This window comes from Hippopotamus amphibius, chromosome 12, assembly GCF_030028045.1.
Source record: "Hippopotamus amphibius kiboko isolate mHipAmp2 chromosome 12, mHipAmp2.hap2, whole genome shotgun sequence".
NCBI lineage: Eukaryota > Metazoa > Chordata > Mammalia > Artiodactyla > Hippopotamidae > Hippopotamus > Hippopotamus amphibius.
The window spans coordinates 85,531,237-85,543,984 of record NC_080197.1 but is presented as its reverse complement, the minus strand read 5'-3'; the positions used below and the strand labels follow the sequence as shown (position 1 = coordinate 85,543,984).

Here is a 12,748-nt window from a genome sequence, read left to right as displayed (position 1 = left end):
TTTGGCAAAATTTAACCACATACTAGACCATAAAGCAAGTCTCAATTAATATAAATACTTAAAATTACATTCTATCACCATAATACTAGAAATCAGTAGCAAAAATATAATCACCATTTGATTAGAAGTTAATAAACATACTTAAAAATAATTCATTGGGGACTTCCTAGGTGGCGCAGTGGTAAAGAGTCCGCCTGCCAATGCAGGGCAAACAGGTTCGAGCCCTGCCCTGGGAAGATTCCACATGCCACAGAGCAATTAAGCCCGTGTGCCACAACTATTGAGCGTATGCTCTAGAGCCTGTGAGCCACAACTACTGAGCCCATGTGCCACAACTATTGAAGCCCACGCACCTAGGGCCCATGCTCCACAACAAGAGAAGCCACTACAACGAGGAGCCTGCGCACTAAAATGAAGAGTAGCCCCCGCTCGCAGCAACTAGAGAAAGCCCGTGTGCAGCAATGAAGACCCAATGCAACCAATAAATAAATTAAAAAATAAATAAAAAATAATAATAATTCATTGGTCAAAGAGGATATAACAATAGAACAACTAAAACAGTAATTACTGGGATATTTAAAGTTTTAAATGCTGATATTCAAAGAGAAGAAAGGATGAAAACTAATTATCTATATTTATATCTCAAAAATTAGAAAAATAATAGCAAAATAAACCAAAGAAAGTAGAAGAAAATAGATTTTAAAAGATAAGAGTGGAAACCAATGAATTAGAAAACAAACAAACAACAAGAGGATCAAAAAGTTCCTCTAAAAGACTAATAAAATTATCAAATTTTGGTGAGGTTGCTCAAGAAAAATAAAAGGAGGAGGCACAAATGACCGCCATAAGAACAAAAATGGGGACTTACGTCACATTCATAAAAAGACTGTAAGACGACATTATGAACAACTTTATGCCAATATACTAAAATTTTTGGACGAAATGGACAAATTCCTAGAAAAAGATAACTTTCCAAAATTGACTTAAATAGAAATAAAAAATAATGAATAGTCCTATTACTATTAAAAATACTGAATTAGTGGTCAAAAATATTCCCAACAAGAAAACTACAGCCTGGTTGACTTCACTGGGAAGACGTAACAAATATTAAGGAACAAATAATCATGATCCCCTCACAAACTCTTCCAGAAAAGAGAGAATGAGAGAATACTTCTCAACTTAATATGAGGCTATTTTATGAATTATTTTGTGATATCAAAACCTGACAAGGGTGATAAAAAGTGAGAATTATATGCCAATCTCATTTATATAGGTGTAAAAATCCAAAAGCATTTATAGATAAAGTGTTAAAAGCAATAAGAAAGTTTAGAAAGCTTGTTGCATATAAAATTAATACACAAAAATATTCTATTAGAATACCTAGAATTCTAAAAAAAACTATAGAATTTTTATATTTATAAAATATAAAATAGAAATAATATATAGAAATATAGAATATAGGAATAAGCAGTTGGAAAATATTAATAAAGTTAATAAAAGGATGCTATTTACCTACCATCAAAATGTATCTAGGAAAAAATCTATCAAAACATTCATAAAATGTTCCATTACTCAACCACATATCAGTACTTTAACACACAAAAAAAGTTGATTTGGGGGCTTCCTAGGTGGCCCAGTGGTTAAGAATCCACCTGCCAATGCAGGGGACATGGGTTCTATCCCTGCTCCAGGAAGATCCCTCATGCCACGGAGCGACTAAGCCCGTGTGCCACAACTATTGAGCCTGCACTTTAGAGCCCGAGCCACAAATATTGAGCCCATGTGCCGCAACTATTGAAGCCCACGTGCCTAGAGCCCATGCTCTGCAACAAGGGAAGCCGTGGCAATGAGGAGCCTGCGCACCACAACAAAGAGTAGCACCCCCCCCACCTTGCTGCAACTAGAGAAAGCCCGCGTGCAGCAACGAAGACCCAACACAGTGAAAAAATAAATAAATAAATGTATTTGTTTTAAAAAGTTATTTTCTCACTCTCAGTCACTCAAAATCTGCCATGTGTCTGGGTTATTATCCACGTAGCTACTTGGTAATCCAGGTTGTTGATCCTGTGGCCCTGCCATCTTGCCATGGGGCATCCTTTGCCGTCACTAAGGCAGGAAAAAAGCTGTTGGAGAGTCTTACACTAGCAAGTGAATGCACAGGCTCCAAAGGGACATTGTCAATTCCACTCACAACCTATCAGACATGTTAGCCACACAACTTTGCCTAGTTGCAAGAGAGCTGGGGAAGTATAACCCTCCACGCGTCTGGAAGAAATAGAAGAACTGAACATGGCTGTGCACGATAAGGTTTTTAGCACAGACCTTTAGGGAGAAAAATGATAAAATACTGAAGACATTAAAGAAACCTAAATAAACAGAAGATATGCCATGTTTAAGGATTAGAAGATTCAATATTATAAAAGTATCAGTTTTCTTCAAATGGATCTACAGATTAGATAGCAGAGTCTCTTATGTGGTCACAGACAGGTGTTGATTGCAGAGCTGGGGTCACCTGAGGGCTCAACTAGGCTGGATGCCCAAGGTGGCTCACTTCCATGATGCTGTTGATGCCGGCTGGAGGCTGGAAACTCATCTGGGGCTGTCAACTACAGACTACAAGCTGGACTTCTCATAGCATGCTGATTGCATCCTGAGAGGGAATAACGTGAGAGAGTGTCTGGAGAGTGAGCTTTCCAAGAGACCAAGGTGGAAGCTAAAAGATTTTTTCTGATCCAGCTTCAGAAGTCACACAGCATCACCTCCGCCATGAGCCCCTAAGACCAGCCAGATTCAAGGGAAAGGTAAAAAGAACACCTACCAGTAGGAGGAATGTCAAAGGATTTGTGGCCATCTTCCATCTGTCACATCTGACAAACAGATTCAAAATTCCAGTAGTTCAAACGACCAGGAGTAGTCAAGACATTATTTTTTGTTTGTTTGTTTTGTTTTAATTAATTAATTTATTTATTGGCTGCGTTAGGGCTTTGTTGCTGCACGCGGGCTTTCTCTAGTTGTGGCGAGCAGGGGCTACTCTTCGTTGCGGTGCCCAGGCTTCTCTTGTTGGGGAGCATGGGCTCTAGGTGCACGGGCTCAGTAGTTGTGGCGCACGGGCTTAGTTGCTCCACGGCATGTGGGATCTTCCTGGACCAGGGATCAAACCTGCGTCCCCTGCACTGGCAGGCGGATTCTTAACCACTGCGCCACCAGGGAAGTCCCAAAAGTCTTATTTTTATATTTAAAATATAATCTTAAGCTGAATTTTACTAAATGCTAGTATCCAGTCCGTTCTGTGTGATTCTCTAACTGAAATTATCAGGCACAGGAAAACTTTTATATTAAAATGGAGATTTCTTATAAAAAAAAAGAAGAGTGCTTGGGACTTCCCTGGCAGTCCAGTGGTTGACTCCACACTTCCTCCGCAGGAGGTGCATGTTCCATCCCTAGTCAGGGAACTAAGATCTCGAATACTGCCCAAATGGGTCAAAAAAAAAAAAGAAGAAGAAGAAGAAGAAGAGTGTTCATAGCTGCAGAATTTATAGTAGCAGAAACTTGGAAACACCCCAAATATCCATCAATAAGGCCACGTGATAACTGTGGTATATTCACACAATGGAGTATTACATAGCAACCAAGATGAATGGACTGTAGCACAACAATATGAATGAAACTTAGCAATATGTTATTCAGTGATAAGAGTAGACAGCAAAAGACTACATACAGCATTTACATCCTTTAAACTAAAATACTAGAGTTATATATGTGTAATATACATAAGACACATACTTTGAAGGAACACCTAAAGATACAGTGAAACAATATATAAAGGAACAACAGAAAGACCATGAAATTCAGGATTATAGCTGCCTTGGATGGGGAGAGGCAGGGGATCTATTGGGGAAATCATGTAGTGTATTGTCAAGTTCAAGCTTTTGTGCGGAGGTGATATTATGGATGTTTATTGCCTTCTTAAAAATAATTAACTAATTAATAAACTAAATAAAAGCAGACTATACAGGCACCAGTAATGAGAATATGCCATGAACTGGGGACTGTGATTAATCTGATTCCGCATATATGAGGTCTAAGAAAGAGGAAGAGAAAAAACTGCATCTGCATCAACAATGAGCAAAACAAAAACAGTCAACTTTCTCCAAGTTAATCTATAAATTCAATGCAATTCCTATCAAAATGTCAGCAAATTTTTTCTAAAGAATTCAACAAATACTTGCAATTTTATATGAAAGAATAAAAATCAATTTGGAAAAAGAAAATGAAATATGGAGAGCTCACCCCATCAGGTAGTCAGACACACTACAAAGCTGGAGTAATAAAATCAGTGCATCAGCACAGGAACAGTCTAATAAAATGATATAAGAGAACTGAAACACAACACAAAACATTAAAGAGAACTCAAAGTTTATGTATGATAAAGATGATGCTGCAAATCAGGGGAAAGAGAAATGTTTAATAGATGGGGCTATTTCAGTAGTTGGAGAAAAGGCTGGATCTTGTATTAGTCTGTTTGAGCTGCCATAACAAAATACCACGGACTGGGAGGCTTAAACCATAGAAATGTATTTTCTCACAGTTCTGGAGGCTGGAAGTCCAAGATCAAGATGCCAGCAGGGTTGGTTTCTGGTGAGAGCTCTCTCCTTGGGTTGTAGATGGCCTCTTCTCACTGTATCCTGACATGGTCTTTCCACTGTGCTCACCCAGGGGCGGGGCTGGCGGGGGTCGGGGAGAAAGAAGGAGAGAAAAAGAGAAAGAGAGCGTGCTCTGATGTCTCCCCCTTTTCTTAAAAGGACAGCAGTCCTATTGGATTAGGGCCCCACCCTATGGACTCATTTAATCTTAAGTACCTCCATAACATCCCTATCACCAAATATAGTCACATTGGGGGTTAAGGTGTCCACACATGAATTTTAGGGAGACAAAATTCAGTTCATAACAGATCTCTTCCTCACACCATATATAAAAGCAAACTCCAAATGGATTAAAGACTAAATATTAAAAATAAAACTGCAAGATTAATAAGACAGATGAAGATCCTTGTGATCTTGAAGTGGGAAATTCTTCTTAAGCAAGATGCAAAAGCACAAAGTATAAGGACAAATTTTTATGAATTTAACCATATCAAAATTCAGGATTTCTTTCAATGAAGTTCACCACAGATAAAGCTAACAGAAGGGTTTATAGTACAGTTGCCACATTTAAAACCCATCTGACAATGGGTTTATTATTTAGAATATTAAAATGAATTCCTGAAAACTCAGTAAGCAAAAGACAGGAAAATCCAATAGAACACTGGACCAAGGCTATGAACAGGTGATTCGCAGGAGTGGAAACAAGAATTACTATCAGGTATGTTGAGAGATGCTCACCTTGTTGATAATCAGAAAAATCCAATATAAAATAGCAATATCCCTTTATAGTTCTGTACCATTGGATTGACAAAAACTAGAAGGCTGAATAAGTACAAGAGTTGGCAATGATTTGGGATAATTTTATGCAGTGTTAGTGGGTGCACTGCAAAATAGGGAGCAATCTGACAGTACTGGTCCATAGGTATGTATGTGTTCTATGACCTAGCTGTCTCGGAGATGCTCTTTTTCAGGTCTACAACTAGATATGCACAAGGATGCTTACTGCAGCATTATTTGCAGTGGCATGAGGTTGGAGGCAACATAGGTGTCCGTCACTGGAAGAGTAGATAATTAAATGCGATGGCTGCACGCTATGGAATTCTATGCAGCAGGAATAAGAAGGGAAGAAAGAAAGAGGTTAAAGGTACACCCCACATATTTTATCAAGAGAGCAAAGATTTTTTCCAGGAGCCTCGCCCATCAGACTGCTGCTTGTATATCATTGGCCAAAATTGTGTTACCTGGTCACAACAAACTATAATAAAAGGTGACTAGAGAGAAGGGGGGTTATGGATAAGGATTCTATCATCTAATCAGTGACATCTGACACATAATCTAGTAGATTTCTTCTAACTGCTGCTTAGAGTCCATAATGTGCACTCACCACATTTTACTGTGATAGCTTGAGGTACAGCAGTCATCTTGTGACCATGAGGAAAAGGCAAGAGACTCCTAGAGAAGGCCCTGACATCATAAAGTTACTGAAATCAACACCAACAGCTTCTTATTCCTGAACTTTTTATCTCATATGAAAAATAAATCTCTATTTGTTTAAGCCACATGTGTCAGTTAGGGTTCAATTGCAGATAACAGAAATAAATCTGGCTAGCTTAAATGGAGAAGTAGGCTCTAGGTCCAGGAACAACTCCCAGCTTTGAGAGGCACATGACCTCTGCCTGTGATGGGGAAAACAACAATCACTAGTACAGGAAGCTGATGAATCAGGAAGCTGCTCACCAGAACCCTCCTGCATCTGTCATGATCTATGACAGCAAAACGGATGTCCCATGCTACTTAGCTCTATTCCAAATTTATGTCTCACACAAGAGCAGAACTTAAGTCACAGATTCCGAGCTCACAAGAATCTGGGAGGTGTCATTTTAGCTTTCCAGCTTCTGTAGTTTTGGATAGATGTTGTACGGCCAGTCTGTGGCAGCCACCACAACACTGAGGTCAGCTTTTGGTTACTTACAACCAAAGTCACTCCTGGCTGACACACTGCACAGAATGCAACAAAGACAGATCCCGAAAACATAACGCTGAGTGAAAAGAACAAACACAGTGAGCTCTGTAGCACAATCTAAGGTGTTAGTTGAAACACACAAATCAACACCATCTTTTTCAATGACATGTACATTTTCAAGGATATATGTGTCAATTGGTAAAGCAAAGGAGGACAATGGGCTGTGGGGATCAGGGATGAAAGAGATAAACCAAGTAAAGTAAAACAAAACAAGAGCAAGATCTTGTACAGGCTGGTGATGGGAGTGATAGAAGCAGAGGAATATGATGGGCTCCATTTTCTATACCTGAGGTCCAAAACCAAGTCATTAAGTTTTATATTTAATAGTAATTTAGTTTGAAGAATAATTTAGTAATAACTTATTAATTTAATAAATGATTAAAAATAGTTCAATTTAGATAATCAAATTAATTTACTTAAATACTTGCAATTTAAATATTTCATACTTAATTCACCACACCAAGCTAACCCATTAAACTAATATATCATAACTTTTTTTTTTTACTTTTTTTAAGCTCTTTATTGGAATATAATTGCTTTACACTTTTGTACCAGCTTTTGAGGTACACCAAAGTGAATCAACTGTATGTATATCATAATTTTTGTACCCCTAATTAAGCAATTCTTTATACTTTAATTTCCCCAGAACCTCAAAAAATAGACTCAGGTGACCCCTGGTACCTCCACCTTCCTCCCAGCTCCTGTTTAGCGAGATGTCTTCACTTGCACCCTCTCCCACCACCACCCTCTCACCAAGCCCTGCTCCACCAAGGAGGAAGGGACTTCAGGTTTCGTGGCTGAGCTCGGAAACCTCATAACCCTTCCTTCGTCGAAGGGTTTGTTTCTGGGGCAGCAGGTCTCTCCAGAAGGCGGAAGGTGAGCGCGAAGGTGGAGAGAACGGTCTTACTCTCAGAGCCGCCTCCGCGGGGGAGGAGCTGCCCTGACTCGGGCCCCGCCCACTCTGGGCAGGCTCTTGGGGCGGGTCTTGGTCGGCTTGGAGAAGAGAGCACCGGACCCCATCCTTAACTAACCCGGCTTGATCCAGCTCAGCCCCTAGGTGTTTGAGGCAGCTTTTTCCGTTAAGTCGAGCCATCTGTTACCTGCGTTGCTTCCTGGAGCTGAGAGTCCACCCCGAGACACTCCAGAAACCCGGTGAGTGTGCTCCCAGGAGTCTGGGGGATGCTGTGGGCTCCAGGCTGGGCCCCAGCAAGGACTGCCTCCTAGAGACCCTGCAGACCCCAGGTAAGGTCCCATGAGTGAAAGAAGACCACCCCTCTCCTTGACTCTCACCAGGCTCCTCACTTGCAGTGAACGACTTCTGCCCCCCTAGGGCTCTTGCCACTCGGCCTCCCTGCCAGGGGCTTGTCCTCGCTGCAAAGTGGATGGGACAGGAGACTCCAGCGGGGAAAAGCTCTCCCCAGGGCCAGTCAGGCGATTCACAGCTCCCGGGCTCCAGGGAGACTGTTCGCTTCATTCTGTGTTATAGATGCCGACGGTGTGAGGAGGGGCGACTCTCCTTCTTGCCCCCACGATGGAAGAGGAGGAGCTGACATTGCAGAAGGGAGGGCTGGACGTGTCTGAGGCCCTGTCCTGCCCTGACAAAGAGACCTCTACCCCAGGCTGCATGCTGGGGGCCCTGTACGGGGCCTGTGTCCGCAATGACCCTGCCCAGCTCCAAGCCATGCTGGAAGATGGGGTCTCCCCAGAGGAGGCCACCCAGGTGGACAGCAATGGGAGGGTGAGCTACCCTGGGTGCTTCGCGGGGCAGCAGGGGGCGCTCTGTGTCCTCACCCCGCCACAGGCCTCCTGAGAGAGTTCCAGGGTCAACACCCACCGCCCGGGTCCTCGGGAGGAAGGGAGTGGGTGAGGGCGCGTCTTCACAGGCGCTGGAGCGTCTCTGGGGCGGTTGTGGGTTCAGAGGGCACCGGGCCCGCCAAGGAGCTCCTGGAGGAAAGCACAGGGGCTGAGCTGCCCCTCCCCCAGACAGGCCTCATGGTTGCATGCTACCACGGCTTCCAAAGTGTCGTGGCCTTGCTCAGCCGCTGTCCTTTCCTGGATGTGAACCAGCAGGACAAAGAAGGAGACACAGCCCTCATGCTGGCTGCGCAAGCAGGTGAGGGGCTGCTAACCCCACCCTTCACCAGCCGGCCCCCTCGGGACGCGGCCACAGCCCCACACTCTTTGCACCGATGTGTTCTCACCCCAGATGCTGCCTTGTCGGGTGGAGGGTGGGTTTGGGGCTCTGTCATCCCTTTCTTGGGTAGCTAAGCTCTGCCCTTGGTGCCCTGCAGGCCATGCGGCGCTGGTGAGTCTCCTGATCAACTACTACGCAGGCCTTGACCTGGAGCGCCGGGACCAGCGCGGGCTAACCGCGCTGATGAAGGCCGCCATGCGGGACCGCTCCGAATGCGTGGCTGCCCTCCTCATGGCAGGTGCACGGGGCCTGGACCGGGATGTGTGGCCTCCAGTCCCTCCCCTACGCCTCCTCACCAGACACTAAGTCAGCTGTCATAGTTGCAATGAGGAGAGAGGTGGAGATGGAAGATCAATCTAGGCTGCCTTCCTGGAGGAGGGGAGGGTGCTGGGGCTTCTCAGAAGCAACAGAGTCCAGCTATTGATAGTTCTGTTTACACTGTGAGTGGCGGTCCCAGAAAAGAAAGCTTGGGAGGATAACCTAAACCAGCTAGAGAACCTAACGCAAAAAAAAAAAGGGCAGGTATCTGGAACCAGATTCTCAAGTTCTCGTCCTGGCTCTGCCACCAGCTGAGTGACCATGGGCAAACGGCTCCCCTCTCCGGGCCTCACCAGTGTCATAAGAGCGATGGCTTTCTCTGGGCTGATTTCCAACTCTGACGAGCCAGAGTTCCAGGAATGCAGTGATGGGTAGTTGAGATGTGTGGCCGTGTAGAGTTGTTCTGGGGTGAAGTCCACACTGTCTGTGGGTCTCGGGCCCTCATTACTCCATGAGATGGGGCTGCTCTCTGTTGTTCACTCTGGGGGACCCCAGCCTCCAGCTTTTCCTTTTACCACCCCATCAGACTGGGTTTGCCACTCCTCCTGCTCCCAGGATGAGGGGTGTGTGGTGGTGAAGAGAAGAACCAGGAGTGGGAACCAGCAGGAGCCCCTCCACCTGCTCCAGAGGGTGCAGCTTGCCCCCCCCCAATCCTGGGCAAACGTCACACCACCCCTCTGGTCAATGCCTGGGCTCAGGAGGTCTCTCTTATGCGCCAGGTTTGGAGACCCCCCAGTAGGTCTCTCTGACGTCTTTTCCCATCGCTGGACTCTAATTTCTTCACCAATCCTAAACTGGAAGTTGAGATCTGGGACTGGTCCTGTCCCTGGGCTGTAGCCACCGAGGGCCCCCAGCTTCCAGGTGCAACAGGGTGGACTCTATGGTTTTGCATCTAACCCAGATCAGTCCTGCTGTTAAAGAATCTGCCCTTCGGCAAGTCACCAATCCCTGTCCCACACCATGTCCCCCCTGTCCCCCCACCCAGGTGCTGATCTGACTGCAGTGGATCCTGTCCGGGGCAAGACAGCCCTGGAGTGGGCACTTCTGACCGACAGCTTCGACACGGTGCAAAGGATCCGGCGGCTGCTGCGGCGGCCCCAAGTGGAGCAGCTCAGCCAGCATTTCCAGCCTGAGTGGCCAGCCTTGCCCGGGCTCGTGGCCCAAGCCCGGGCTGAGGCTGCCCCGTCTCTCCTAGAACGACTTCGGGCCCTCTTGAGCCTCCCCTCTGCCCCGTCTCCTCAGGAGGGGGGTGTCCTAGACCACCTTGTGACCATCACGACCAGCCTAGCCAGTCCTTTTCTCACCACTGCCTGCCACACCCTGTGCCCTGACCACCCACCTGCACTGGGCACCCGAAGCACGTCTGTGCCAGAGCTGCTAGGCACTGCCCTGTCCCCTCCCCCAGTACCCCAACCCCCCCCGGAAGCCCCTGGGCCCCGGGCCTTCATCCCCTACCAGCGCCCTCAGGGTGTACTGAGCACGTGCCCTCCGTGGCTCCAGCCCAGAGATAGTCCCAGCGCCAGGCCCCAAGCCCCCAAGATCCTCCTGTCTAAGGCACCCTCATCTGGCATTCAGTGGAAGCGGGAGCCCAGGTCTGCAGAGAGTCGAAGGCTGTCCCTTCCTGTCTGGAGATACCAGGAGCTCAGGATGGAGAGGAGGAGGCAGGAAGAGGCCAGACGGGCACAGAGCCAGGGGAAGATGGGCTAGGTCAGGTTGGGAGCAGGTAATCATGCCCCTCCCTTAGTCTCTTTTGCCTTCTAGAGCACCTTCTGCCTTCCCATCCGTCTTTGTGTAAGTGACTCTGCTCTCAGCCTGTGTACACGTTATTCATACAGCATCGTTTGCAACAATAAAAGAGTGGAAAAAACCTAAGTGTCCATCAATAGGGGATTGGCTAAATTGATTCTGAGTATAAATACTGCACATCCATATGATGTATTCTATGCAGTGGCAAAACAAGAGTAAGGAAGCTCTTTATGTTCTGATGTGAAACTATCTTCAAGATATATTAAGTGAAAAAAAAAAGGGGGTAGTGGAACAGTGTATATGGCATGCTACTATGCGTCAAAGTAAAATCTACACCAAGATAAACTTGACTGATACAGATATGTAGTGAGTACCAAGACTTATTTAACTACTTAATGAGCAAACCAGCAGGATGGATCACAGGAAGAAATGAAAAGCTATTATTGACATTCAGGGGGAAAAAGAATGCTTGAATAAGATTGCAAAGTTAGATACAAAAAAATTAATTCCTACTGGCAATAAAACCATAACTGTTTTTTCCTCCCAGACAAAAATAATTTGCTATTTGTCCATCTTCTACAGGTTAACCTCTTAACTTTATAGAATATGCACACCAATCAATAGAAAATCGTATAGCAAACTTCCCCTGGGTGACCCATAGGTGGGGTTATTAGCCAGTGATCCAAAATATCTTTGAAAGGGCACTTAGTGATTCTTTGGTGTGTCTTATTTACAAGTTTTGGGTATTTTTTTCTTAACATATTTGTTGCATAAATATATCTGCTTGCTCACTTGTGATAATAAAAGCAACCACTTATAAGGTGCTTACTATAGTCATTAATATATTTAACGCTCCCAGTAATCCTATGAGGATTTTATCTTTGAGGACACAGGGCACAGAGAGGGTAAGGAATTGCCCAGGGTCACACAGCTAGAAACTGGCAGAGATCAAGAGCCAGCCATTCCATTTGTGGGGGCCAGACACAGCACCAAACCATGCTGCCTCGCTGGGCACCTTCCTGGAAAGAGACATGGTGGTTTTTTAGGGAAGGAGACTAAGCAGCTAATCAAGGGTGCCAGGGAGACTTTTTACTGAGTATCTTTTTAAAACTTTAGGCCTTTTTAAAAAACACACTTAATTTTTTCAAACAGTTTTAGATTCACAGAAAAGTTGTAAAGATCACGTAGCGTTTGCGTATACTCCACACCCAGTGTCCCCTTTTGTTAACATGATCCGTGAGGTCATAGTAACACATTACTGTTAATAAAACCCATTTTTAATTCAGGTTTCCTTAGTTTTCCCCTCATATCCTTTTTCTGTCTAGAATTCCTTTCAGGATGCCACATTACATTCAGTCAGCGTGTTTCGGTAGCTTCCTCCTGACTGTGAAAGTTTTCTCAGATTTTCCTTATTTCTGATGAACTTGACCGTTTTGAGGAGGGTTGGTCAGATATTTTGTAGACTGTCCCTCAATTGGGATTTGTTTGTTTGTTTGTTTATGGCTGCATCGGGTCTCTGTTGTTGCACATGGGCTTTCTCTAGTTGCAGCGAGTAGGGGCTACTCTTCGTTGCCGTGCGTGGGATGCATTTGGTTTTTCTGAAGAGACAAGCGTTATGGATTTTGGGGAGGAAGATCAGAGCGGTGACATGCCATTCTCCTCACATCGTATCCAGGGACCTACTATGAACGTGACTTGATCACCTGGCTGAGGTGGTGTTTATCAGGTTTCTCCACTGTGATGTCACTCTTTTTACCCCCTTTCTACATTGTACTCTTCAGAGGGACGTCATTACATGAAGCCCACACTTAAGGAGTGGGGAGT

General features: G+C 45.0%; 1 protein-coding gene and 1 long non-coding RNA gene across 4 annotated transcripts in view; one reads left to right on the top strand and one right to left on the bottom strand.

Moving 5' to 3' along the window:
• Nucleotides 1–7,530, bottom strand: part of LOC130833809 (uncharacterized) — a 31,865-nt gene extending 24,335 nt beyond the window's left edge. Inside the window, exons 1-2 of the long non-coding RNA XR_009048555.1 lie at nt 7,420–7,530; nt 4,587–4,724 (exon numbers count right to left, since the gene is read on the bottom strand). This is a non-coding gene — a long non-coding RNA (uncharacterized LOC130833809). The remainder of the gene's footprint in view (nt 1–4,586; nt 4,725–7,419) is intronic.
• Nucleotides 7,531–7,696: 166 nt separating this feature from the next.
• Nucleotides 7,697–10,997, top strand: ANKRD33 (ankyrin repeat domain 33). Of its 3 annotated transcripts, none has more exons than XM_057703152.1 (5): nt 7,697–7,818; nt 8,153–8,404; nt 8,737–8,779; nt 8,958–9,098; nt 10,164–10,997. In XM_057703152.1, exons 2-5 carry the CDS (start codon nt 8,198–8,200, stop codon nt 10,883–10,885), a joined length of 1,113 nt encoding a protein of 370 aa, XP_057559135.1. In that variant the 5' UTR covers nt 7,697–7,818; nt 8,153–8,197; the 3' UTR covers nt 10,886–10,997. The 3 variants fall into 3 exon arrangements, with proteins under 3 accessions (XP_057559135.1, XP_057559134.1, XP_057559136.1); XM_057703151.1 differs by having other exon boundaries at nt 8,650–8,779; XM_057703153.1 differs by lacking the exon at nt 7,697–7,818 and having other exon boundaries at nt 8,305–8,404; nt 8,654–8,779.
• Nucleotides 10,998–12,748: the final 1,751 nt, after the last annotated feature.